At 42.3% G+C, this 27,964-nt stretch overlaps 1 protein-coding gene across 4 annotated transcripts; it reads right to left on the bottom strand.

Annotated features, from left to right (window-relative positions):
• Nucleotides 1-3: 3 nt before the first annotated feature.
• On the bottom strand, nt 4-27,719 carry ldb1b (LIM-domain binding 1b). 4 transcript variants are annotated; one of them, XM_085460121.1, is made up of 12 exons: nt 27,353-27,719; nt 21,562-21,727; nt 8,283-8,385; nt 6,805-6,849; nt 6,494-6,569; nt 6,303-6,405; nt 6,051-6,223; nt 4,637-4,759; nt 4,471-4,554; nt 3,202-3,325; nt 2,961-3,109; nt 4-2,204 (listed from the first exon to the last, which is right to left on the bottom strand). In XM_085460121.1, exons 2-12 carry the CDS (start codon nt 21,587-21,589, stop codon nt 1,974-1,976), a joined length of 1,239 nt encoding a protein of 412 aa, XP_085316247.1. In that variant the 5' UTR covers nt 21,590-21,727; nt 27,353-27,719; the 3' UTR covers nt 4-1,973. The 4 variants fall into 4 exon arrangements, with proteins under 4 accessions (XP_085316247.1, XP_085316249.1, XP_085316246.1 ...); XM_085460123.1 differs by lacking the exon at nt 21,562-21,727; XM_085460120.1 differs by lacking the exons at nt 21,562-21,727; nt 27,353-27,719 and adding an exon at nt 14,049-14,927.
• Nucleotides 27,720-27,964: the final 245 nt, after the last annotated feature.

The raw sequence follows: 27,964 nt of genomic DNA, 5'->3' as shown, positions 1-27,964 counted from the left end.
AAGTTTTTTAAAGTGAAAATGTATCTTTTTATTGGTACCATACATTAATTATCAAGGGCAGAAACTAACCAAATCAAAAAAATATATATCAAACAATGATTTTCCTACAGGGTCTGGAGAAGGTACAAGTCACCATTCAAACTCAGTCATAACTGCTGCTGGATTCAACAGTAACAAAATGGAAATGTACAAAACAATGACAGAGCTTCAGCTGTTCATTTATTAGACTTTACAGACTCAGCATTGCTACCAAATATGCAGACTGAACTCAATGTGAGGCTGGTTTAAGAAGATGTGTATGATTCTGGTTATGAATACAAATAAAGACAATTTAGACAGAAAACTTCTTAAAACAAAAAATCTGTTTAGCCAGTGACGAAACATGAAAGTCACCGGATAACTAAAGTTCAGCGAGCACATTCACTTGACATCAAGTTGTAATACACAAAATTGTGAATGTTAAGTGAAAAAAAAATCACTTTCTGTATAGATGAATACATGACTGAATTTCTGAATAAATTAAAGAAAATAAACAGTAAAACCATCTCTCTATGGTGGCATTGTACCCCCAGGGGGAGTTGTAATTTACATTTTTAAAAAAGAGGGAGGAGGAAAGAGAGCAGGTGGGAAGGTAGAGGGGACGGGTTCATGAATTTTCTCCTTTTTCCTATTTTTGTTTCTTTACATTAGATTGGGATGGCTTTAGGTAAATCTAAGTAAGAATACATTTTATTACAGTCAGACAGAACTTTGCTACTACCTTAAATATACAAGCACAAATACACAAAAATTCAAATCTCAAAAGGAAAAAAAAAAAAAAAAAGGAACAAAAAGACAAAATAAAAACATCCACACTAAAGTATTTCTCTTTTATAAACATAAAAGATAAAAACAATATATTTTAGAGGGGGAAGGGATAAAAGTCCTGTGTTGCTCCTTGGTCTGTAGCTTTTTCAGTATTGGTAGAAAATAAAAAAGTAACAATTGAAATGAAGGCGTTTAATACAAATTAAAAAACATTCTAGGGAAATATATACTGTATAAAAACTCTTAAAATGTGTAACTGTGTGTGTGTGTGTGTAAGACTGTGCATGTGTGTGTGTTGTCAATGTTCTGTTTGAAAGACTGCATTCACTGTAGTCTAATCAGAGATATTTGGGCACTAGGGGGACTCAAAATCCTTCGATCATTATGTGTGGTTGTGTGTGTGCGCGCACGCGTCTGTGTGTTTGATGTTTCCCTAGTGCCACATTTCACCTCTCTTATTAGTGTGTTCATTTCAAATGGTTTTACATACCGATTCTAAATCCTGGTCCATCTGCTTCAGCAAAGCCACCATTAAACTCACGCTGCTGCTTTTCTCTTCTCAAAACTTTCACAAACACACACTCGCACGCATGCAAGCGCACACCCACACACACACACACTCTATTAACAAACGTTATGGGCGACCCGCACATCAGCAGAGCAGACCAGAATCCAGAGGCATGTTTAGCGTAGGAGTGGACGAGTCGTCCCTAAGCGACTCGCCACCATCTTGAAGCCCGACTGCCACCTTCCCCTCCACCCCACCTGTTCCTACATGTGAACTTCAGTATGGATACTTTAGCGTGCACAGTTCTCCCCTGGACTAAATCATCACTCGTGCTACCCGGTTGCCATCCAAAACTGAAAATTGGCAAGAGCAGATGGGACTTTTTGTCTATGAAATGACGAAAAGGGAGCAAGAGGTGGGACACAGTGCCTAATTATCAGGAAGTCACCGCAATAATCGAAGTTGTGAAACTTCCTCCAGCTCGGCAAAACAGTCCGAGCCCCCTCGGGCTACCTGTGCTTGAATCTGAGCGCTACAGTGGTGTTTGGATTGGAGAGCAGATGATGGACTGTTACTGTTGCAGTCATGGCTATTGAGGTGGGGTGGGGGCCTAGGAGTGACAGGGAGGGGTTAGGTTGAGGATGCGGGGCTCTGGGCTCTACTGTGATGCCTGTGAGGTGGGGTTGTCGCTCTTGCTCTCCTGGCTGGAAGGAGCCTTGTTGTTCCAAGGCGAGTTGGAGCCCAGCGCCGGAGAGTTGTTGAAGCTGTCCTCGTCATCTATGCCATTGGCAGCGTCGAACTGTGTGTTCTCCAGCCGTGTGATCAGACGCTCATCCTCGTCGCCGAACTCCCCTCCCATCAGAGTGGGCTCTCCCACCACCATCACATCCTACGGAGTTACAAAACAGCACAACAATCAGACCACATGAATATCTTAGAACAGATGGCATACGATTTTATATCATACAAGCGATGCATTTAGTGCCTCTGAATCCCCCCCTGTAAAGCCACCTCTCATTTGCACCTGCTGTAGTTTTGGCAGGAACTTTGACCAACCAGCTGTTAATAATAAAGATGTATTTACTGTTAAAACACTTGCTCTGACCTGATTACAGTCAAGCAACATCTAAAATGTTAATTCCAAAAGTAATGGCTATAGACTAATGACAACAACTGAATTTAAAGAAAATTAATACATTTTCTACCATGAAAATGAAAGTATGGAACTCACCCAAAAGTCATAGCACAGTGCTTTTATTTTCCTGGGTTGCTATTAGTAACTTTTCCCAGCTATATTAAAAATGCATTAAATGGCACAAGTTTATCTTACAGTTAAACAAAACAAGAATGAACCCTGATGAGGTGTTTGCAAAAACATGAGAGGGTTTAAAAGTGACATTTGTACTTCTACTAGCTCAGTCAGTAACAAGATGTTTCAACTGTGTTTTAGTTAGGGTTAGGATTACAGAATCTGAGTCAGTCCTCATATTTTTGTACACAGAATGACTTTGGTTTATTGAGTCCCGCTTTTTTGTTGCCACGATTATCTGAACTCTCCTTAGCAAATCCATGGAGCAGTTTATCAAAGAGCAAAATGATAATGTCTGCTCAAATGATAGACACTAGATGGCACCAGAGCACTCACCGGAACTTGGCTGGACAGTGGGAAGCCACTACCAGGACTCTTCTTTTTGTTGTTGTTGTTATTGTTAGTTCCTCCTCCTCCACTGATGGTGCTGCCGCCTGACATCCTACGCTTCCGCCGTTTGTTAGGGGCTTGTCTTGATGGCTCAGCTACAGATAAGGAATAAAGAGAGAAAGTTACACATCCAGTTACCACATATCAACGTGTCTGCGTGTCCTATCTAATCATGCGGTTCACCTACCAGGTGGTGCCACCATCCTCTGCCATTTCTGGAACAGACAGGTCTTGAGGCAGTCTCTGGGGCTGAGGCTGTAGGTCTTGTGTCTGGACATCAGCTCCTGCATGGGCTCCAAAATCACACACAGCTAGAGGAAGGAACAGAGGAGATGCCACAGGTTAGTGATTACCCATTTTTCAAGGTAATTAGAGATGCTCCGCTTGATTTATTACCAGCATTATCAGCTGGTGTTCAGCATTATTAGCATCACTGGTTGACTTGAAAGTTTGAGATCAGACAATGCGATGGGATAAAACATCAAGCAAAACAATTTGTTATCACTTCGCGGCAACGTTAGAGTGGCTTAATCACTACAGAGGCATCTAAAGCTCATGTTCCAATCAATTTTCACATGGATGTGAGGTGGTGCTGCGTGCTGTGTTTAAAATGAGAGGCACGCCAGATGCAGAAAAACAAACAGCCTGCTAGTATCCAACTGGGCCTGTTTGTCAAGCATACAAGAACATTTAAAGCATTACTGTTCTGCAAGGGGATGTCACCAATAACTAAAGAGGCAGTATTTTTCTCATGTCTCACACACAAAATTTAATAAACAGCTGTGATTATTTGCACAGTCGGGTAGAGGATGAAGAGCCTTTTTTTAAAAGCAAATGGGGAAATAGCTGTTGAATGAAATGTAAATTATGCAGACATAGATGCTGGTAAAATGTTGCCAAGATGATGACTTATAATATCCCCTTAAAGTTTTAAAGGTTCCTGTCAACAAGCAGCAGCTTCACGCTTGTAAAACAAGAGATTCAAGCAAAGCACTGCTCTCCAGAGACACTACTAGTCAAAAACGCTCTACATACAGGGTCAGTTTTTAGTAATAAACCATTTCAACCATTCTTGTATCTTTACTGTACATGAACACAATGTGCTTATGTTGGTTGTCACCCCACAGGATCTGTAAAGCATCCAAAAATAAAGTCTCCAGTTTGTACACACCTTGACTACAAACTATATATTCATTTATAAACCAGAAGGTAATCATTCAAAGTGCTTTAAAAGGAGGAACTGCTCTGAACAGTCTTCTCACTCTACTCAGTGATGCTGTATATAACATATGCTGCTGTTTGGCAGGTTACTCAATGTCCCTAATTAACTGTTTAACATCCTGTAAAGTTTTCAGAGATGGAAATGTTTTCTTACGAAATTACATCTGGACCACGATCAAGACACAAGGAAAGAACATTTTTCCAAATCCAAATGTTGCACATGTACTGTACTCACTCGGAGGTAGTTGAGGGTGGAGTTCGACAGGCCACATCTTGTTATGTTTTTGGACAGCTGGTCCAGCATCTGAGAGTCTTGGGCCTGGAACATATGGAAAGGAGATTAGAAATCTAGCAAACAGCGTGTGCCGGTGTGGGTTCCTACTTCCTCTGCATTCACTCACATGCATGGCCAGTATACTACGAGGAATGAGTTCACGGTGTTGTCGGATACTGAAGTGCCACGTCTTTATCCTCATCATGTCGTCAAACATGAACTCCAGGTACAAGCGCCCTTCTACACACACCTGCAGAAGATCAGAGAACTGGAGTTAGTACACAACCGAAGAGAGACGAATAGAATCTATGCAGGAGTGGGTACATGTTTACACATTTAAAGATTAGTGTTTTTTGCAGCAGGGAATTCATTAAGAAATTTTTCGAAAATACTTTTTTAAATAATTCTTGTTATACAGAATATCAGATTCTCACTACACGAGTAGAACAAATCCCTACGTTGTCTGCAGAAAAGGACAATGATATGAGCCAAGTTCATGATCAACAAAGCTGCATGTTGCCTTCCATTTTTGGGACAGTAATTATACTCAAAATAAGAGTGGAGAGAGGTGGAAAGAGAAGGTCACATCTATCATCAATGCAATGTCAACCAAGTTAATAATCACTTGCGGAGAGCCTGGGACAGAGATTCTGTGCACGACAGAATGCACGAAACACTCATAAAATCTGATTAAAACGGCAACTAACCACGTCCTTAATGCTGTGGTAGCATGCAGGTAACTCGAGGAGACGACCAGTTTTTGATCTGCACAATCGGTTTTATTATTTTTTATTTTATTTCTAAACTTATGTATCTGTATGTTAATAAGAGGAAATATTCCTGATACGTTTATTTCAGGGACACGGCTCTAAACCCAGATGCTCCAATCTGCTGTTTGTAATGGACAGCCAATCAGATGAAAAGTGCCTTAAAGTGAGAGAAGCTAAATTTACATCTTATTGAGTATTAGGGCCAAATTAAGAAAAGAAACATGTTGATCACTTTGAGAATAAAGTTGAAATTTCGAGATTAAAGATGAGAAATAGTCAAAATGTGGCGATTACAGTTATTGTTTCGAGACAGATTTCTATACCCTTTCCAAAATGCCTTATTTAGATGAGTTGGTGAAACAAATTGATCAACTGTCTTGTGATACAGCATACATCCACTTTATTGGATGAGGGTGGAACTATTGATATCCTTGCATCTGTCCACTGCCAGCCATTACATTTTGTGCAAATCCACTCTTCCGAGTGTTTTTATTTTTCCTTCTGCAGCTGCAGCTTCCTGCACCACCTTTTTGACGTCTACGTGCTAAAAGAGAAATTGTTTCCTTCCTTTTTACTAAAGTTAATTATGAAGATTCCACCGACTCCATTTTTCTTGAAACAACTTTAATCTCCATATTTCAACTTTTGTCTCGAAATAGAATTACTCTGATGGACATAGACAGAAATTTCATCTTTAAATATCAGTTTTTAGAAGTACCAGCTGTATTTGTCCCCAATACCTCATTGTCCCCATCCCCTGCACATACACACCTGTGTGAACATGGGTTTTCCATTCTGTGTGACCATAGTGCACTGATCACAGTCGAGGGAGACAAAGTTATTGTGGAAGGACTCCTTGGGATGTTTCAGTACATAGTAGAGCTCAGTGGCACCGCCCTCAAATATACTCCGGAAGTACCTCGGGATTAACGTCCGGCCAATTGCTGTAAGAAGAAATCGGAATCTGAAAAACCTGATTCTGAAAATCTGAATCTGATTTGTGTCATTCAAACAGCTCCCTACTGTAACGTTTGGGTCCATCTTCCAGACAGAAAGTAATGGTCAGCATGGCATCGTCCTCAAAGAACTCTGTAGTAAATGCATCCCACCACAGGTTGTCACACTCCTACGTTGTAGAGAGGAGAAAGTTATCCATTAAACACCTTTTTGGGGGCATTTAGCGTCAATGTATGTGGCTGTGTATGCACACAAACCTCTGTCCAGTTCTGTAGTCGTTTGTTGAGCTCATATATTCTGTAGTCTGTCTGGTTGCCATATGGTGTGTGCCTCCTGGAAGAAACAAATTGAAAAGAACACAAAAGCTGACAGTCATCAAAATGCAGTAGGGTTACAGCTCTCATAGACTCTTTAGATTTAGCAGGGTTTAACCCAGTTGAGGTTTACAGTCTTACTGCAAGATCTCTAGGCAATTAAGAGAAGGGAAAAAAAATCTCAATCTTATCTGTATTTGTATTACTACGGTTTTTAAACCTGCCTGGAATAATGGGAAACAATGTAGTCTTACCCTATTCCTGGCTCCAGGTATGTGGGAGGGTACATTGGAGTGGGGCTGTAGAGAAACAGGAGACAGAGACATTATTACATTCAGCTATAGTGCTAATATGCTCTCCTCAAGGAGCTAGTCTGCCTTTACAACCCCGGGACATGAGCCAAACATGGCAAAAATTGGATGAGACGGTAAATATCAATTCTCAAATGCACAGACACAATCAACAACTGCAGCCGATTCATTTATTTATTTATTGCAAAATGACAACGGGTGGAAAAACAACCAAAATTTAAAAAAACAACGATATTCTCCAACTTTACTGAGCTACACAATTCAATGCAATTTTTTGGCTGTAAATTTTCACCTCATACAGCAGTTAACAGTTTAAACATTGCTCACAGTAGCTCAGCAGGTAATTGCCTTTATAATTCGTGGCGTAAACGATGAATGAATAACATTTTTCTACTCTGGATTACAGCAGTACTGATGCAAATGTTCACTCAATGACAGAAGATCAGCGGGCCCCCCTTTACTTAAATACAAGGAATAAACCTTCATATATTAAAGGTGTTTTACCAGTGCGTGGTAATATTGTACAACGTATGCAACACTTTGAAAAACGGCTTATATTTAGGATCTGATACTGGAAGGTAGCATCACTCAGTTATTACATTATTATGCCAATAGATGATCTCAAGGCTTGATGCTTTTTTAAAGCATAATGCATTCAATTATTAATTGAGGTTTGCATGTTCTCCCAATCCCTGTGTGCGTTCTCTCTGAGTACTCCGGCTTCCTCCCAGAGACCAAAGACACGAATGTTACAGTAATTGGCGAGACTAAATTGGCCATAGATGGGGACGTGAGTGTGTCATCTCTCTGTGTTGCTATGTGATTGACCATTTCAGCTGGGATAGGCTGTGCCCCCTCGCCCGTAAGTACCATAAGTAACTAATAAAAATGGATGGATTAAATAAATATTGAACTAAAATTTCCCAGGAAAATTCACGCTTCACGCCAGCTTCAGCTAATATAACACACTCTTGCAACACTGATGTGCTCACAGTCACACCTACTGCATGTGCTCATCTCTCTACACACTTTGAAATGAATGTGCAAGCATTGAGTGGCTACACTGATCCCTCACAAAACGTGGGAAAACAGACTGAGGAGGATTTCTATCTGTTGGTTTGATTTTAAATTAAAGGCTTAAAGTAATTATGCAAAGATACAAGATTTCCTTCGCCGTGTTTGTAGAGCGGAGCTGAGACAGCTAAAGTGAGGATAATGCTACTTAAGTCGATAACTTGTAAGGTTATTGTAAACGCACTGCAAAAACTTTGCGACAACAGTTTGAATGCACAGAAGCATTTGAAAAACATTTGACAGCTAACAGAAAACATACTTTAAAAACAACACAGTTGGCCCCATAAGCAGTCAGCTAGACTAATTTTTGGCAAGCTTTACAAACACAGCACAGAAATTAAACTCACCCCACGTCTCTGTCCAGCATGGTGCCGGGGTGGAAAGGGGGGAAAGTGCTACCGTTGGGGGGCTCCTTGGGGGAGTACAGCTTGAACGACTTGGAGGAACAGCCTGGAATAGAAGTGACGTATATATTTGTAATATACATTATTATATTTAACTTATGGCAGATGAAAACTTGTGACCTGACGGAGAGCATGACGTGTGTATAGTAAGCATGCCAAATTTTGACACAAAAGATAAAGATAAAAAATTTATTAACTGAAAAAAAAAGTAAACTTTTCAATATTGATAAAGCTGAGGTTATGGAAAAAAAACCAACAAAACCAAAGATGATGATGTCGAACAGGGCTGTACGAATCTGTAATACTGAGATTGAAAAGATGCAAAGGCCCACGATACGGCATCAGATCTTGCCTTACCTACTTGAAGCATGCTAGTATGGTAAAGTTGTCAGGTTTAAAGATTATCTGGCTAAAAACTGAAGCGGCGATACATAAATACATAGTTTCTTTTTTGGTCCATGATCCAATCATGATTGAATAACTGGACCAGTGCTAAAAATTGTTTTTTTTGAAAACCAAAGTAAAAAGTGGAGAACTGTTACACCTCTGATGCCTAATCAGCCTGAAATAACCAGTATGGTCCAGTTTTAACTGCACTCCTTCCATGGTCTTCCCTGAATGGCTCATTTTTGGGGCATTAAAATATAAAACAACACAATGGAAGAAGCCTCATGCAGCACTACCATAGAAACTGGTGCCTTACCATGAAGTACTAAACAGTAAGTCAGAAGGAACCCCAAACACAAGAGAAAACATACTGATGACACTGACACACACACATAAAGATCCAGTCCCTGTTCTACTCTAATTGCCTGGCTCTCTTATAAAGGCCATCCAGGCGTGGCGGCCTCTGGGTCACGACCTCTGCGTCACCATGGTGAAGCCCCACCTCCTTCATATCTCTCTGTGGTGTCTCTGCATATTAAACATATTTATGTCACTGTATGTCTGAAGGAAAGATATAACCAAAGAGGGGGACTTGTCTCAGAGGAAAGTTTGTTATGAAATGAGAACACAGTGACGTAAGATGTATAGTAAACAGTTAAACCAGTAAAAAGTACTAGTAACACTTCATAACACATATCTGCAGACACACTGTGGTGAGGTGGGCAGACAGAGGCTGCCTAACCTTTAAAGTCACACACATTAGGATGTTGTTCCTATAAATCACTAATCTATGCATCCTTATGAAATCCATTCTAGTGAAAGGAGGAATTGCATTCAAATATGTTGTGAATAACAGCAGCGATCACAGCTTTTACAGACCCAGAGGTAAATTAATAAAAAAGTTTTCCGTAAAGAGTATAGAGCCATAAAACATTTCCATCTTTCTAAAAAGTTAAAAAGAAAAGGCAATAAAACACTCATCTATTTGAAACCCTGGCTTCAAATCGAGTTAAAAACAAGCTGTTTACTATGTGCAACACTATGCTATGGGCTGGATGCACCACCAGAAGACAGATAAATAAATAAATAATCGATTCTTTGTGTGTCCATTAGTTGTTGAGAGCTCCATTAGCTCCTCTCCTCTCCCGTTAGCGGTTAATGACAGGCAGTCACAATCACATCAGCTGGACTCCACTTCCTCCACTGGGAATCGTGTTCCTCTCTTTTACAAGCACACAGTACACAATGTCGACAGAAACATACACATATCTGCTTGTGGACAGAAACTTTTAGAGCAGATCATCTGTCAAACTGGCACGGATGCCAAAAAACACTCAACTATTGACTTTTCTTCATGCTCAGCCGCCAAAAATCCACCCAACATCACGTCTCCTCTAAATGGGGATATAACCTGTCGTGGTTGTGCACTCCTGCCACTCAAGACTGCCACCATGATTGGTACAAGGGACAAGATAAGGGACAAGTATCCAAACGGAATTTGTGAGCCGGATAAACCTGAACCGCATTGTTAAACTTTGAACGTAAAGTGACACCGGTTTAGGTTATTTCGGCATCTATGCTTCATAAATTTAACTGCTAAAGAAGATTGGATGTAGAGTTGCTACAAAGGCAATTAGAATGGCACCAAGCTAGCATATAGTTGCTAGCTAGGCTAAATTTTTTACGGGACTCGAGCGAGCTTAACAACAAAACGCCAAACAATAATAATCTGAAAAGCAATACATTTATGTGAACAAACAAGACACAATACATAATCTCGATCCCCTCAACCACAGCGACGGTGACTGTGTACAACACTGCCTCGTAGGCCTGCAAGGTAGGCTAACGTCAGCTAGCCTGAAAACTGTTTGTAACCAGTTAGCTGGTTTTAGCCTTCCTGCTAACGCCTTAGCGTTAAATCCCTTCGCAACGAAAAAGCACTCAAAAAGAGGAGCAATTACACCGGCGGCAGTTCCTACACCAACTGTAAACGTTAAAAAAGCTAAACGTTAGAGTCGAGTAGTGTGTTTGGAGGAAAGGCGACCCTTTACCTGCAAAGAAGTCCTATCAGAAAATTGATGTTTACAGATCCGTGCTGATAGACCGTGTGTACGCTCCGTGCGTAAAAACGGATAGGCCCGCTGGACGGCGGTTGGCTGGACGCAACGTACCCACACAATACGTCCCTTTGAATTGGATCAATAAAAAAATCTCCTCCAAACGGAATAAGGCCTAAATTGCGGGAGTCGGTCGGTTATGTTTTGTCCCGCATGAGGCCTTGTCAGTGGGCTGAAGCCTGCTGTGGGTTTACATATGGACCCCGATGAGCCCTTTGTTCACGGGAGGACATGAACAATAGCTGTAGGCCCTCCTCCTCCTCTCCCTCTGCAATGCATTTGCTCCTCTCTCCTCTGCCCAGCACCGCCAGCCGCCCTCTCCCACTTCTGCTCCTCCTCCCCCCACTAATGCACAACTGCACATAAAGGTTGTCTGGTAAGCATTTTTCCCTTCCTCCTCCCTGCATCCCATATCCCTTCCTTGTAACTGACACAGATGAGAATTGTCCTAATGCAACTCAGTGGAGATGAGCGTGGAGACAAAGATCATGCTGACTGCAAAGTGGCTGTCATGTTTACCTAATTAGTGAACATAGGCTTGCTGCAATCAGCTTGAGCTGAGGCAGTGACAACCAAGACCCTGGGCCCAAGCAGGATGCAAACGTGATGCACACAGTGAATGGGTCAAATGCAGAGAAAAACAAGTAATTTCCCCATGGGGATCAATAAAGTATCCATTATTATTATTATTACATACATTTGCAGTGGAGCAGTCCCATTGGTCAAAAGTACACCAAGATCTTATAAATTTACACTTAAAGACAGCAGAATAAGTTTGTCAGTTAATTCTGCCTTTCAGTTTGTATGCTGAACTGCCCAAGGTGGACGAGTAAATCCCCTAACATCAGGAATCTCTATACCCTCTTTTCCTCTCTGAGTCTGCGCGCACACACACAGATCCACGCACACACACAAAGCACTAAGCCAAAAGGAGAATCCCACAGGCTTCTAAATCTGCTTAAATCGCCTCAAATAATAATCAGATATTCAGATCACAGCCAGCAGAGATCTCACCCATATGTCCAAAGTTGTGATATAAAAAGAACAAGCAGTATTAGGACAGCAATTTTTCCATATTTATGCAAGCGTCATATCTAACATGCAAACTATTTGATCTACAGCATCTAACCCCAAAGGACAGAAAAGACAGATTATCCCATATCGAGGATGTAAAGTAGTTTCCTTTCACCCACTAAAGAACTTTCCCTTCCTGCTGCACTCTTTAGGTTGTTACAGCCACCAGCACGAACACGGTTCTCATTAATACACCACCCATGCACACTGGGAGTGAAAACAATGTTTCATAAATGATTTATTCATAAATTAAGCCGCTGTTGCGAGCTGCTCAGTAAACAGGTCTTCACAGAGGGAGTGAGACTAAACACTGGTGCTGATCAGTAATATGACATTATTGCAACATTATAATAACATTTATCATCAGCGTCGTTATTATTATTATTATCATCATCATTATTAATATTACATTCATCTTCACCTTTTAACTGCACTATAGATAACACATATAAATGACTGGAAATATATACACCAAAGCGGACATGAGTAGAAATGTGATTTTTTTTTAAGTTTCTTTTTACACATTTTGGTATGCAGAACAATTTAAACTTCAAGCATCAGTTAAACAAGTTATTTCAGTGGGTTATGACTTGCTGCCTTTGTCTGATATTTAAAATCCCATTTGTTATTCTGATGGTGTAATATTTTATCCTGAACCAGACTTGCACTGGGGTGTATTTGCAGTGGTATGCAGTTTGTGTGCCCGTATACATGTTGCTCCATGATTCTTTATTACATTGTACACATGATATAATACATGATAGTTTTAATGCAATAATCTAATTCTCAGTTACTTATAAGTCATTTAAATGTGTGCAGTAGATATAAGTAAAGATGCAATTTTTGCACATTTTTTTAAACATTATTCTCACATTTTCATCCAGATTTCTTTTTACTATTATTACTATGTTATATTTTTTAATTCATGCCGGCATTTTGATACACTGAATCTAGGTGTAATACATTTTATTGTATTTTTATTTTTATGCTTTTTTCCATTTATACATTTAAAATACTTGTGTATGTTTTTCAAGTGATGGATCTGTTTGTTGGACATCTATCCCACTGGGATCTGCTGCTCTTATATGCCCAAAATGAAGACAGCAACTCAAATATGAACCTCTTTGTAGACTCTGATGTATGAAATCCAGAGTATGGTGAAGTGCACTGTCTCCCAGAGCCAGGCATGTAGAGAGGATAAGCCTCTATAAGGCCTGTCTCTCACCCGACCAGCAACAAAGATGCCCGGGCTGACTTTATGTATATTGGTTTGACCATGGTAAGCCTGTGACATGAGCTCTTCACAGCTCACGAGGCTGCTGTCAGTCCTTTGGCAGCATCTTTGTGTGTCTAGTACCAGGGGGAGGTGTAGTCTGTTGTAGCTAAGAGTGTCTGTTGTGGGTGACTTATGTGGATTTGCCTATCTTACATTAGCTGGCTCCTGTCACTATGGCAACATGAGCAATCATTGCTGACACAACCAGAGAGAGAGGCTAAGAAACATCCATGGAAATGGACACACAAGGGTTAATCCTGTGTGTGTGTGTCTCCCCAAGCTCACCCATTGAAATGGTACATGACGGGGTTAATCCCCAGTGCATGTGTGTGTGGTGGGGTGTTGGAGAGGAGGTGGGGGTGGGAGGTGTGTCAGGATAAGGCTTGAAGGGCTTACACACACCATCTCCTTTGCTCTCAGGCATAGGGACAGCCTTATCTTCAACCAGCACCCCAACCAGTGAGGCACACGGGTACACTCACACAGATCTGCCCAACCCTCGCTTCGTCAGCTTGCCTCATTTTCCTGCAGTTAAACATTCACACCTAAAGCCATAAAGCCATGTATAATAAGTGCTCAAAGCGGACACACATGGTGTTTTCACTAAGCCTACACTTTAAACCCACAAGTGCAACCTGTTTAAATTGACCTTTGTTAAAGTCAATAAAAAGAGAGTAAGAGACTGAACTTGTACAGCATTTTGGTATAAATATGCTGTACTAGTTCTTGCTTTTAAATAAAAGACAAATCAGAAATTATTCTTCTTTTCGACCGTTTTATTTGACCTCAGAGGTTTTTGTTACCTCGTCAGCTGTGAGAAAGGCAAAAAGGAAAAGGTCAGCAAGACAGACTTACCTCCTTCAGACTCTAGCTGTTCTGACATCGCCATTTTGTCACCTACAAATGCACTTTCACGGCTACACACTGATCTAACTCAGAGCCTGAGTCTGTGTTTTCATGCCTCTCCCACTCTCTGATATCTTCCATGTCCAGACTGTCAGGCTCAGGGGCACGAGGAGGGGGAAGGAGGATGCCTACAGTCTGTGTGTGTGTGTGTGTCTGCCTCACATGTGCATGTGTGTGCGTGCATGCTATCGTGCACATGTGCAAATGTGTGCAATGTGCCACTTCCACTTACTAGTCCACAGGAAACTCAACTGCACATGCATCTGCCAGAGTTCTGATAAGAACCATTCCCGCCAGCCTCCCTTCAGCACAATCCTAAGCACTGATCTCAGGACAGTTTTGTGTCGGTTTGACTGCAGAAAAAGCCCTGACCGAGCTGATCCCAGCTCAAAGATGAGTTCCAACTGGAGAATGAGTGACATCAGTTAAGTGCTGTTTTTTCCGTTTTTTCCCCAAACAGGAATGAAAACAGAACCACTCCTCTTTTCATAGATAGCATTCACTGCATTTCTTTCCCAAAGCTAAAAGCATGCCTACTGTTTCTCGACTTTTCCCACTTCACAATATTAAATAAGTACTTTAGACACATCAGTGGCACACACTGTCCACACGGAGGCTAGCTACATGTCTCTGGGGCTCGTTTCACTGGTGTCTGCCTGCCAGATTTGATACATTTGGCAGCTCAGGCCTCTTTACTCCTTTATTGGATCAGATGGGGGGGGGGACAGAGATCTCTCTGTCTGATTCAGCTCTGATAAAAGATCCAAAAGACAAGCTGCCACTTTTTGGAGGAATGAGCTCTAACAGTGGCCAGCTTTAGATCAAAGAGACTGTGAGCCAGAAGAGCTGCAGACACTTAACTGACGCAGAACTTCAGCTGTAGTTATTTTAATGGACTCAAGGTTTAGGGTTAAAGCAAAATGTCTTATCTCAACAGAGAAACGTACAACAGAAGAAAGTAGCATTCACATTAATTAGCAGCATGGTGGCTCACAGCAAGAGGATTTCTTTGTGGAGTTCAAATGATCTCCCTCAGCCTGGGAAGGTTTTCTCTAGTTACTTCTGCCACTGAACAGCATCCCATCTGGGCCCAGGACACACTCACAAAAGAGATTCCTAATCTCAAGAGTTGTACTTAGTTATTACATGAGGGCAAAGTACTAGGTTGGACCCCCTTTTCCCTTCAGAACTGCTTCAATTCTTTATGGCACAGATTCAACAAGGTGCTGGAAACATTCCTCTGAGATTTTGGTCTGTATTGATATGATAACACATTTGCTGCACGTCCATAATGTGAATCTTCTGTTGCACCACATCCCAAAAGTGCTCTGTTGGATTTCGATTCTATGACTGTGGAGCACATTAGAGTACAGTGAACTCATTGTTATGATCAAGAAACCACTATAAGATGATTTGACTTTGTGACATGGGATGATATCCTACTGGGAGCAGCGATCAGAAGATGGGTAGACTGTGGTCATAAAGGGATGGAGATGGTAGGCTGTGGCATTTAAACAATGCTCAGCTGCTAGTAAGGGGGACAAAGTGTGCCAAGAAAATATGTCCCACATATTACACCACCAGTAGCAGTCTGAATTGTTGGTAAAAGGCAGGGTGGATCCATGCTTTCATGTTGTTTGTTGAGGCAATGTTTTTCCAATCTTGTATTGTCCAATTTTGGTCAACTTGTCCAAATCAAAGCCTCAGATTTCCTATTCTCATCTGACAGGAATAGGTTTTCTGCTGCTGTAGCTCACCTGCTTCAAAGTTTGGCGTGTTGTGCATTCAGTGATACTCTTTGTCATTCTTTGGTTGTGATAAGCAACTATTTGAGTTACTGTTGCATTCATATCAGCTTGAACCCTTCTGTCCATTCTCCTAATATTTATCAGGGCAGAGAACTGCTGCTCACTGAATGTTTTAATGTTTGGAGGATTTTTTAACATCAGTTCAAGATAATACAAACATCAGGTTCTGCTTCTATATCACCTGGTCAAAGATGTGCACAGGTAGCCTCACTCTAGAATTTTAATCACAAAACAGCTTTACTATATCTTGTTGGGTGTTTTTGTAATCTTTCTTTACATGAACAACCACTGGAATCAAAAGTTAGAAATAACTGTCTAAAGTAATTTTGACTTATCTATTTAAATCACAGGAGACCCCAAAAACAGGGTGTGTGTGTACGTGCGTGTACAGAAAAGCAATATAGGTAATAACAATCAGGGATAGAAGTTGAAACCCCTTACATTTAAGAACCAGTATCAAATGGTCTTATTTATAAGAATTTTATCCCTCCAACCTCATGTAATACTAATACTGCTGAGTTTGTCAGCTAGTCTGTGCAAAACAGTGATATTAAACTAATTTCAGTGGCGCTTAAGTCCCAACTGGGTCTTATTTTTCTCCCTCTGTGTTCAGATTTAGATAATAAAAAAGATATTGTAAAGCTCAAAGCTTGAGTAAGCTTATTTTATCCATTCAGAAAATTATTTTATTAAAAAAAAAATGTATAATAGGATTAATATTAATAAATTATTAATTTCTCCCTCTATTAAATCATAGATAATGTTAACGTCCCCTGTCCAAAATAATGAAGCTTAACACAGGGACTATTGATATTTTGTTCGGAAAAATAAATAGTTTTTAAATACTATAAGTAATTTTTTTTAGTGAGGACTTTTACTTTGAAAGGACTTGACTGCTTTTACTTAAACGATCTGAATCTCTTGCACCCTACAGCTCAACTGTCAGACGGGAAATTGTTATTGATGCGTCTCATTTGCAAGAGAAAACAAAAGTGCGACAATCAAAACAAGCGACACTGAATATAAATGGATCTGCTGTTGCTCAGCAGAGATCCATCACTCATTCATCTGCTTTACAGTCAGGAGAAATCACTGTGGAAAATTCGGACTGACCTACAATCTGCAGCTTGTCCTTTGATAGCAGCGCCCTCTCGTGGCCACAGTGAGCCAGTGTCTTTGTTTTCATGCTGCCCTACAGTTTGTTTTTTTTCTCACTCACTGGGTGAATTCCCTACTCAGGATCTTTTTGGCAGGCAAACACAGACACACTGCAACCTGGGAAGTTCAGCGGCAAGTGCGTCACATGTTATAACAGGCCAAGAGGTGAAGGGATTAAATCAGGAAAAGGCTCAGCTGTGAGGCAGTTTGGCATTGAAATATATTATATGAGTGTGTTACTTTAAGTGTCAAAAGAATCATGCATGTGCTGTAGTAACTTAATGATCTATATTATTATCCATCATCTTCACTGTTGCACTCCCCCCCCCCCCAACACCGCCACCCCCTTTTCTCCCTGGCATTTTGCAGGTAGCTTAGATTTAAGTGTGTGTGTGACAGATGTGCACGAGAGTGTGTGTGGCGGTGGCTGGTGTCAGCTGGCAGCTGTGTGAGTGGAGATGACAGTGCCCTGATGCTGCGTTCTCTGTTCTCTGGGAGCCATTTTGTCTGTCTCTGATCTCAGAGTCAGGTCTGCCCCCCCCACCCCACACACCCTCAGCCAATCACGTCACCGCTCAGCCTTGCAGAAAACATAGAAACACAGTCTGATCTCTCTCTCTCACTCTGTCTCACCCACTCCATCTCCCTCCCTCTCCTACAGTGTTCATCTCCTACTTGCTTCTCTTTTCTTGGCTCTTCTGCACTCTGCCCCCCCCCCCATCACCTCTTCTCCCTCCTTTCTCCTGCTTCCTCCTCCTCCTCCTCTTCCTCCCTTAATCCACATCTTTCCTCGGTGTCTGCTCACTCCCTCTCTCTTCCCCTCTGTCACACCCTCCTCCTCTTCAGGCTCTCTTGTTGTGCAACCCGTTTTTAAACAGCTCAGCCTTTGTGCGTTTTTGTCTGTTGCCATTTCAGCCAGAGCTGCAGTCTTTACTCATTTTCCTCCAATCAGGGACACCATGTGACTCTCTGCATGAGAGGGCACAGTCCCTTCCCCCTTCTCTCTCTCTCTCTCTCTGTCGCTCTCTCTCCTTCTCTTTCCCTTTCCCCGTCTCCCTCCTTACTCCTCCCCACCGCTTCCCCCACTCTAGCCAGCCAGCCAGCCAACATACGCTAGCAATCAGAGGAGTCAAAGAAAAAGAGGGAGTGAGGGGAGGGTGAGAGGGGAAAGAAGGATGAAGGTATATACACAGTGCAGACTGAAACTGTGTGGGAGAGGGGAGACAGGGGAGGTATGGGGGGGAGATGTCACAGAGGTGAGGGGGGCACAGAGTAGTGTGGATTTTACTGTAAGGTCAGTGTAGAATAGTATGAAGTCATCTAATTGATGTCCAAGCAGAAAACACAATAACCATTGAGTAAAGTTATTCCCTCACACACTTCGGCCCACTGTTTATGTCATCCACATGTCAGGACACATGCTGTGTGTGTGCATCCAGACGCACACACACACACACACACACACACACACTCACGTACAAACTGTGAGCCCACACAAGAAGGGGGAGGATCCTTGTGCGTTGAACACAGCTCAGGAATGTAAACAACAGAGAACAAGACGAAAGCAACCGAAAGGCAGAAATTATATAGTTTCACATTTTACATGCTGTTGTATTTAGTCAGCTTTCTCAGAGTCTCTGATCGTGTTTTAATTATATAAAGAGGGTGGCAACTTAAGCGTGTAAATTAACTAGCGTCACTTTAGGGTCAAGCTTTGGGTTCATTTGAAGTTGACTTGAATGAATGGAAGTGATTGTTCCGTTTTAGGAGGCAGTGTTTACATTGGTTTTCAGTTACCTCATGTTGTGTATACATGTGTATCTGTGTGAGTGACTGAAGCTGTATTAATCACACGTATTCTTTAAGGTCACCAGATGTGCATGAGAAAGTAAGATTGCACAGTTGTGTTGTCTTTTTAAAGTTTGGGTTTTGCTAAATATGTGTCGACATCTATGAAGCCAGGAGCTGAAAAGTGAAAGATGTCACCAGACAAGAAGCTACTTTGTCAATAATTTTTTTTTTTAAGTGAGAAAAAAAAAGAAAAATGAGGAGAAAATGAAAAAGAGAATACAAAAGAAAACAGAAAAAAAAGCCAAAAGCAAAAAGGGGAACACCAGAGAGAACAATATGAGAGCAAAAGTGGAGCGCAGAAGAGTGCAGTCATACGTCTTTTTGGAAATTTCCATGACCACGTTGATTAAGTATGCAATCTGACCACAAGATAGCTAAGGCCCGGTTCTAAACAAATGCTCTCGCCTCTGCTGTGCAGGCTTGTTTAACGGCTGAGGTGGCAGCGTTTGCCTTTGTAACACGGAGCGCTGCGCAGAGATTGAAAACACATGATTGAACACACACACACACAGGCGAAAACTCTGATGCACCATATTCCCTGTACCATTGTGCGCTCCAGACAAATTGTTATCTGGTGCGTCTAGAGAGTTTGCCCTTGCTGATACCAAATCTGTCTGCCAACATGTTTCTATACTATCCAGCTTTCTGATCCGTCATCCTCGGTCGTGTCTCTTCCTATTCATCTGTCTACAAGCTGCAACTGTACAAGCCAAGACGAGCTGACATTGTCTCTCAGTTTGCTTCTCCGAAACTTTCCGCCTTTAAAATAATCTGCAATGCTAAAGAGTTTCCAGACCGCAAAACATGGGACCAGTTAGTGCTCCATCTCTCTAATGACTAAAGTCGAGACTGGCACCAGGGAAATACGATACTCGATGAGTGGTTGGCTAAATTTCTTTATCCACATCCCGGCTGTTTGAGGGTTGACCACTGTGGCCGCTGTGGCCTGGTAGGCAGGAGAAGAGAGGAGGCCACGTCAGGGTTATGCAGCACCCTACACGCACATAAATACACACAGCAGCTCACAACTTTATCACACTTCCTTCCTCCTCTCCTGCTGCTGAGAATTATACAGCAGCAGATTCTGAGAGCATCTATCATGATTATGAATACATTCGCAGCTATAGGATTATATTTCATGTCCTACACATCCTATCAGGAGTGCTACATAAATCGCTGTAACACTTAATAATATATTGCCTGAGGCTGAGCAGTGCAGGGTTTATTTCTAGACCTTTATTTCTCTTGTTCTTTCCACCTCTGCCTGATTAAAGTCAATAAAACCAGAAGAATTATCTGTTTGCTGTCAGGCGTCCCACACCTAAACACAACTGTTTGGGGACTGCGGGGAGTTCCTCAGAAGTCGCACGCCTCTCAATATGGTGGCCTAATATGACGGATATTACTCCCTCCAGGTCGCTCTCCGTGGCGCTGTTCCCAGAAGCCCTGTAGCCGATACTCAACTTCAACCAATTTTAATAAAATGGTGACATACAACAGTCGGACTGCGGGGCTGTTTTGTTATCATGGCGCAAAATGAAAACGGCCTATGAAGCTACGACTGTGGCGATATGACTGACACTTCTTCAACCCCAAAGACAGATATTTAACATGAATGAAGAAGCCTCAGATGTCACAGAAAACAGCAGCGAACAGAGAGAGGTGCAAGTAATTGTGTTAGAGTAAGATCAGCGTCTGCCCTTCTCCCACTCGACCGTGCACTTGCTGACCTCGTTTTGTGAACTTAAAGAGAACTTCTAGGTAAAAAGCTCCCTAACAAGGCTATTATACATCCATGCTTTGGTTAAGGAACAAGACTTGAATCTTTAAAAATCACGTCCCACAGATGTAGCAGGGCACTTTCTTCCCCACTTTGATATCAGTGATAAAAACTGCTTCTGTACCTGCAAGAGGAGCATCCCCTCATCTCCCTCTTCACATATCCTAAACAGCATACTCCTGTGTGAGCTACGAAACATCAAGCATTCATTAATAACTCTTCTGTGAAAAGAGGAGCAAAATCAATCATGCAAGCCTTTGATTCATGCCACTGATCTTTGCCCTTTAAATGTCACACTTTGATCCCTTTTTTCCCTCCTCTCTTCTTTTCCACTACCTCCGCTGTCAGATTTCCACTTTGGATGAGAGAGTAACTTATAAAGGACTCTGTTGTTAACCTGGGCCATTAGTCAGAAAGCATCAGCATCATTAGCAACAGCAGAAACAGCAAGAACAACAACTGGTGGAGGAAGAGGAAGAAGTTGCATTAGTGGCGCCACTGCAACAACTTCATGCACAGATGTGCGCGCCGCAAGCAAATATCTTCAGCGTTTCATCTTGAAACTAAAAGAGTACGATGATAAGAAGAATGCATGTTTGCTGCATATGTCCTAGTATTTTCTTTGCACTTCATCAGCCATCGCAGAGGGTGACCTCCCATGAGCCTTTGCAAACAGAGCCCTAGGGCCTCGGGGCACCTCTTTCCCCATCTCTCTGCCCCAGTTGGTCACGCCACAGCAGCCGCTGCACTCACCAACCAAAATACAACAACAACAACCAGAAAAAGTCAGCGGCTGGCAACAGCAGCAGAGGCAGCAGCGGCAGGGCTGTCGTTAAAGACAACCATCACCACGGCAGCTACTTACCGGGACACGCGCAGCCGCCCACGGACATCTTCTCACATGTCTGGTGTGAATCCGATCAGAATGATGGTGGTGGTGGCTCTGTTATCCCTGCTCTCTTCCTCTCCTTTTCTCTCTCCTCGTTCTCACCAGTCACTGCTGCCGCCACTGAGGCTGCTCACATGAGCGTCTGTTATCCCCACGGTTCACACACACAGACACATACACACACATATACACACCACCAGGGAGCAGAGAGAGAGAGAAGAGGGAGTGAGTGAGTGAGGGAGGGAGGGAGTGAGTGAGTGACGGCGAGGGAGGAAAAGAGAAAAGAGAGAAAGAGGGGAAGAAAAGGTTAAAAAAAAGAGCACACACAAACACACACACACACACACACACACACAAAGGATCAGATTCTCTCAGTTGTAGCTGTACACTGAATCACACTGCGAGTGTGTGTCCAAGTGTGTAAGTGAGTGCGTGTTGTCGAGTGAGGAGAATACTGCTCCTGCCTCTGCTCTGCCCTCACCCTCATCAGCCCTGCAAATTACAGCTCAGGTGGGAGGAGAGAGGGAGTAAGAGAGAAAGAGAGAGGGAGGGAATGAGCAGCTGAGTGCTAGAGAGAGAGAGAGCGAGAGAGTGTGTGTGTGTGTGTGTGTGTGCGAATGTGTGTGCGAGCGAGCAAGCGAGTAAGCTAGGGCGAGAGAGAGAGTGGACTGTCAAAGTGACCTGAGAGGCAGATTTGAGAGAATAACAACCATGTGATGTGGGTCCCTTTTTTCCCTCCTTTAAATATGTAGAGACTGTTTTTCCCCCTTTTTTTTTACTGCTGCTGCTACAATGACACACACACACACACACACACACACACACACACACACACACACACACACACACGTGAGCACACACACGTAGAGAAGTGAAGCTTTAAATGATCCTCAGGAAATCTGGCTCTGTGTGTGTGTGTGTGTGTGTGTGTGTGTGTGTGTGTGTGTGTGTGTGTGTGTGTGTGTGTGCACGCTGCAGCTGTCTGAGTGGCTTGTTACCATCCGGACAAGGTCTGCTACGGGCAGGGGGAGGGAAACGGGTGAGGAAAAAGGGAGGAGGATGCAACTAACATACCTCCTCTCTCTCGCCCTCTCTCTCGCCTCCCTTTCTCACCCATCCGCTCTCTCGCTCCGTTAGTCTTCCTGTCTGCAGTATGTCACACAGTGTTGCTCTCTCGCTTCACTCATCTTCCTGTCTACTCGGCCATTTATCTCTCCTGCCCTTCCCTCCCCCCTCGCTGTCTCTCTCTCTCGGTCCTTATTACTCTTTCTTCCATTCTACCTTTCCCTCCCACTGCCTCCATCTCGCCCTAATCTTCCCTCCATCACTATGTCATTTCTCTTTCTCGGTCAGATGCTCAAGTTTGTGTCAGGAGGAGAGAGTAGTTAGGCCCACATTAAAAGCGACATGACACCTGACTGCTTAAGGACACATCAGGTACTATCCTACTCTAATTGCCAAAATAAATAAATAAAAGACAGGACTCTGACAGCGAGTTGTTGCGATTAACAAGTATTTTTTCCTCTCTGCCAAAGAACTATTAAGCTACATCACTGAGCCATGTAGTTATACATGAGCTCTGCAGTTTATCCTGAGTGCACTTCCCTGCTACTCCAAAGTACTCAGTTTGTAACTAAATGCGTATTAATCCACAGCTGACAATAGTTCCCAACAAATGCATGTCTGCTTTTGATCAAAGCCCCAGAACCCAGTAATTTGAGGAAAATCACATTACCTCTTTTTTGTAAGTTTAGATAGATATTATACTTAAATGATTTAACTTGGAACAAATTGGCTTTGTGGCTGAGTGCCACCGACATGGATGGTGGTGGTCTTTTCCTGGCATTTGATATCTTGTAAACTTGTGGTCCCTAACCAGGGTGCTATTTCAATGCTGAAAAGGTGCCAAAAACTCCAGTTCCTTGTATGACCACTTGAGGCTGGCTCCTGAATCAGGTCTGATCCCACAGACTTGCATGTTCAGCCCTTCGGCACAAATAAGTTTGCAGCCTGGCACATAAAATATTATTAGTGGCAGGTCTGCTTTGATGTAGATGCAAACATAGGCCGCTACAGTTAATGGAGGTCTGCTACACTTCACCTCAGCTAATCTAAGTCACTGAAATGGACTTCTCAAGTGTGGGTGTTGCCATCTTTTGGAGCACTTTAAGGCAAATGCAATTATAAGACAAATTAATTGTACTAACAGGATGTCCAAGAAATCTGTGCTCGGGTTTGACATGTGAAGTTCTGTCACTGTATTTATAAGTTACTTACCACTAATTAGCAGTTAGCTGTTTTTATGCAGCTTATTAGTTCATAACTTAAGACTTGCAAGTTGGAAGCTTAGGAGCTTAGAAGCTTATATGCAAATTAACCATTTGCTTCCACACTAAGTCACCCAGCTCTGGTTGCTACTGTAGAATTTAGTTACCCAAATTTATCTTTATTTCCATATTCATAATTTTTTGCAGTTATTTTCTCGTAAAATACTGGTAAAATCTTTCTTGTTCACCTTAGAAATAAAATAAACACCTACTCACCAATCAGCTACACTGCTAAACCAATTATAATATGGTGCTGCAAAAGCAGCTCTGCCCATCAGAATATGTGGAGTTTTCCTGTGATGTCTGACACCTGGCAGCAACTTTGGGTGCTGGGTTGGTCTTGTTCTGGTGCATCCCAAAGATGCTCATTTGGATCGGGATCTGGGCCGGTTTGACGGTCGGATCAAAACATAGGGGCTCTTTATTGTGTCCTTTATTGTGAGGGCAAGGTCTCTGAGTAGAACACTGCATCGTAACAAGACAATCAATGTTGTTCACTTCACCTGTCAGTGCTTTTAATGGTTGTGGCTGAGCAGTATATAAATTGTGCTTATTCAGGGATTTTAGCCATTAGAAAGGTCATGACCCCCACTGACATCCTAAGACTGAATACAACACATTCTGCACATACGCACATTCCTGAGATGTCTAATTATAAACAAGAGCGTGCCGTTTCCCTCCAGAATGACATCACAGAGTTTTTGTTAAATCTGGTTCTCTCTTTACATGCAACACAAGTCTGCGTAGATTGCCTCCCCCACATATTCCTACTTGCCTTTTTTAAGACACTTGCTCTTTGTCCCCCCTCCCTCTCTTCCTCACCCTCTGTCTCATTAGGCAGCATCTCATTTTGAGGAGGAGAGCGTTAAGCCAATCAGAGAGGGGAAGAAAGAGCAGAGGAAGGAGGGAGAAGGAGAGAGGGAAAGACGGCGAGGTTGCAGAAGGAAGAGGGCAGAGATGGAGTGAGTGAGAGAGGTGGTGAGAGAGAATGAGAGAGAGAGACACGAAGGAAAAGAGAGGGAGATGGATGGAGGGAGAGCGGGAAAGAGGGAGGGTGAAAGAATAAATAGCTCTGGCGCACTCGTCCCCCATTACCCCGGGAGGGCACTGTCGCCATGGCAATGTGGCAGAAAAAGGATAGCACAAGCATGATGAGCTTCTACACACGCAATTTTATAAATGAAAACTGTGATTCACACATGTATCTGCCCACATTAACAGTTTCATGGAGACATATTTGACAAGTTCATACTTTCAAATGGGTGTGGGCAGAAAGCACGGCGTCTTAAACTCTACAACAATCATTTATACACAGGCATGCACACGCATTAACAATTTGCCAGTTTGCAGATAGTCAAAGCCTGCATAACAGAGAAATAACCGAGACAAAGGAAGCCGTGGAGGGAGATTACAGCATAAAATACAGGCAGTCAACACAAAACAAGAAGGTGAAGAAAAGGCACCGGAGAAGAAAATAATAAAGGAGAACAAGAAAGCAGTTTTTTAAATACCTAATCAAGTATCACCGTTGCCTGCTGTGTTGCCTTACAATAGACTTTATTGGATTATGATGCGCATTTCCTTTAACTTGTTTTTTTCTTCTTACCCCCTTTTTTCTCACTAATCTATAAAACACTTCAGTAAACCCAGCATTAACTGATTATTTTGGCTCCACTTGGGGAAAGACAAATACAATATTGACAAATTATCACTTCAATTACTTGTTATAGCTAATGCATCAGCAAGCAGTTGCCAATTTATGCACCCAGAAGATGCAAAGCAGCACTAATGCTCATTTGAAATGTTTTTTTTGTTTGTGTGTTTGTTTGTTTTTTTTGTCCACCTGATGAATGCTAGCTTAATATTTACTCATTTTTTGCTCCTCCGTGATGCCAGACAGCTCTTGAGGGAAGTTTGTCTACGCGGTCAACATTTTGCTGACTCTGTGTGTGGTGCACAGCAGGTAGCATACAGCAGGTATATCAGGAATTCCCAAGCTGACACCAGAACAGGAACAAAACTGATGAAGTTGCCAGAAATGCTCCTGTGATGGTGATTTTCACAGCCCCACGACTGAAATAACAGGTTGTTAATCTTCATCCCCTCATAAATCCAACATACAGATTTATGGTTTCATACTCTCCCACATCAGCACTATACTTAGGTTTATTTCTGTTTCACTCTCTGGATTTACATAAAAACTTTAGGTTTGTTTAGTGAAGTTCTAAATAATTCTATGCACAATTGGTTTAGACTTGTACTGCTCTGCTTGTATATATGTTGAGTTCTTCCTCAATAAGTCAGCTTATTAACTGACCTACTTAACAGGCCCACTTGTACTTGTGCACTCAAAGGCCTTCATACAGCAAGTCTCATTCACCCATTTGTGCAAGCGCTTTTTTTCTATAGAAGTGCTTTTTATCTAGCATTCACACATATTCACACTCTGATGAAAGCAGTATCTTGCCCAAGGATATTTCGGCACGCAGACTGGAGCAGCCAGGAATCGAGCTTAGTTCCTATTAGAAGATAACCTGGACTACCTCCTCAGCTACAGCCACCCCTAAACAAAAAACTAAAATTGCCCGTTCTTTTTCAAATATAGATTAAAGAGTGTGTTACAGCAACAGTTTCTTATTTGTGTCGACAGTGTCGCATTACTTAAAAAGTATTAAAAATGTTATTGGAATAAGTTTAACAGTAGCTGAAGTCAGTATGCTGCTAACATACTCGTGTAAAGCTGATGCAATGTTTGCCATCTTAGAAAATGCTCTAGTAGATTTTGACTTGTTCTGCTTTACCTCACAGGATATAGCCCATCAAACATTAATATACCAAGTCCTACTGAACCTCTGTCATGTCTCTGCGACCCTCTGTGACCTGGATTAAACACCCCACACGCTTAGGTGCTGCCAGGTTTGACTATAATCAGTATGTGCGCAGCAGCAAAGACAAAAGTTCATTTCCCAGGTCATTAGTCATGCCTGTTAGAAACAAGCCTGTTGCAATACTTTAATAATGTAGGAACCAGCAAATTAGCAGCTACAGAAGCACTGCTGAAAAATTTTGCTCTAGAGAGTAAAACAAATCGCCTAAAGTCAGTAGACTGAAGTTAAAAATGGCTTTAGTGCCACTCTCATGCCTTTGTAGCTGCATAGTTATCTGTTAAAGTTGTTTGGAAGGCAAATGTGGTGGTTAATTAGCTCAAGAAATCTTGTGTGCATCCAGCCTGAGGGCAAAGCAGAGAATGAAAGAGGCTGTTCTGAGCGAGCCAGCCGTCTGTAAACTCTTATGTAAGGCAGAAACTGCATCCTGTTTCTCTCAGCTACATTATTGATGTAGGTTTCTGTTACCATGCCGAGTGTGTTTGTATGCATACGTGCACGGAAACATGTGCACCTGTAAGTCACTATCTCTCGGATACCTCTGGATAGTCTCACCTCTGCTGATCTGCAGAAAGGGTGGTCTCCCCCAGCTGAGGTCTTGTCACTCTCCCTCCTCCCCTTTCCACCTCTCCGCATGCTCTCCTGTTCTTTCTTCACCTCCTTTCGTCTTCTGTATTAATGTAAGTCCCCTTGCACCACCTCCCCCTCCTTCTCTTTCTCTCTCAGGCCTTCATTTCTCACTAACAGATGTTCTCTGAACCATGTGGGAGGGCATTCCTCCACTCTGCTTTGAAAGCAAAGAAAAAAGAAGACTTACTTGAAGCAAAGAAAAAAAAAATCAAACGAGGACGAAAGCAACAGAGCTCCCCAACTCAGCAGTCTCCAAAGTAATGCCTGTGTGTCCTGCTTTTCCCCCATAGAGAAGGTGTCAAGTTAAAGATCAGAGTGCTTTTGCCTTTTTGGGAGCAGTGTGTTAAAAAACATTGCATGACCGAGCAGCCAAGACGACTGGAAGTCATATAGACAAACACACACACACAGAGAAATGCAGCAAGTGTGAGTTAGAGTGATAAAGGAAAGCTTATACCCGACTCCTTAGACCTCACAGGTTCTTTAAAAATTCAAACATGCCAAAAGAGCACCGTGGGAGTCTTCCTGCAGGTCAAG

Source organism: Copadichromis virginalis, linkage group LG6 (assembly GCF_057382275.1).
Source record: "Copadichromis virginalis isolate Kocher_CV1m ecotype Utaka linkage group LG6, C_Virginalis_male_GT1.1, whole genome shotgun sequence".
Lineage (NCBI taxonomy): Eukaryota > Metazoa > Chordata > Actinopteri > Cichliformes > Cichlidae > Copadichromis > Copadichromis virginalis.
This window is presented reverse-complemented; position numbering and strand designations above follow the sequence as displayed.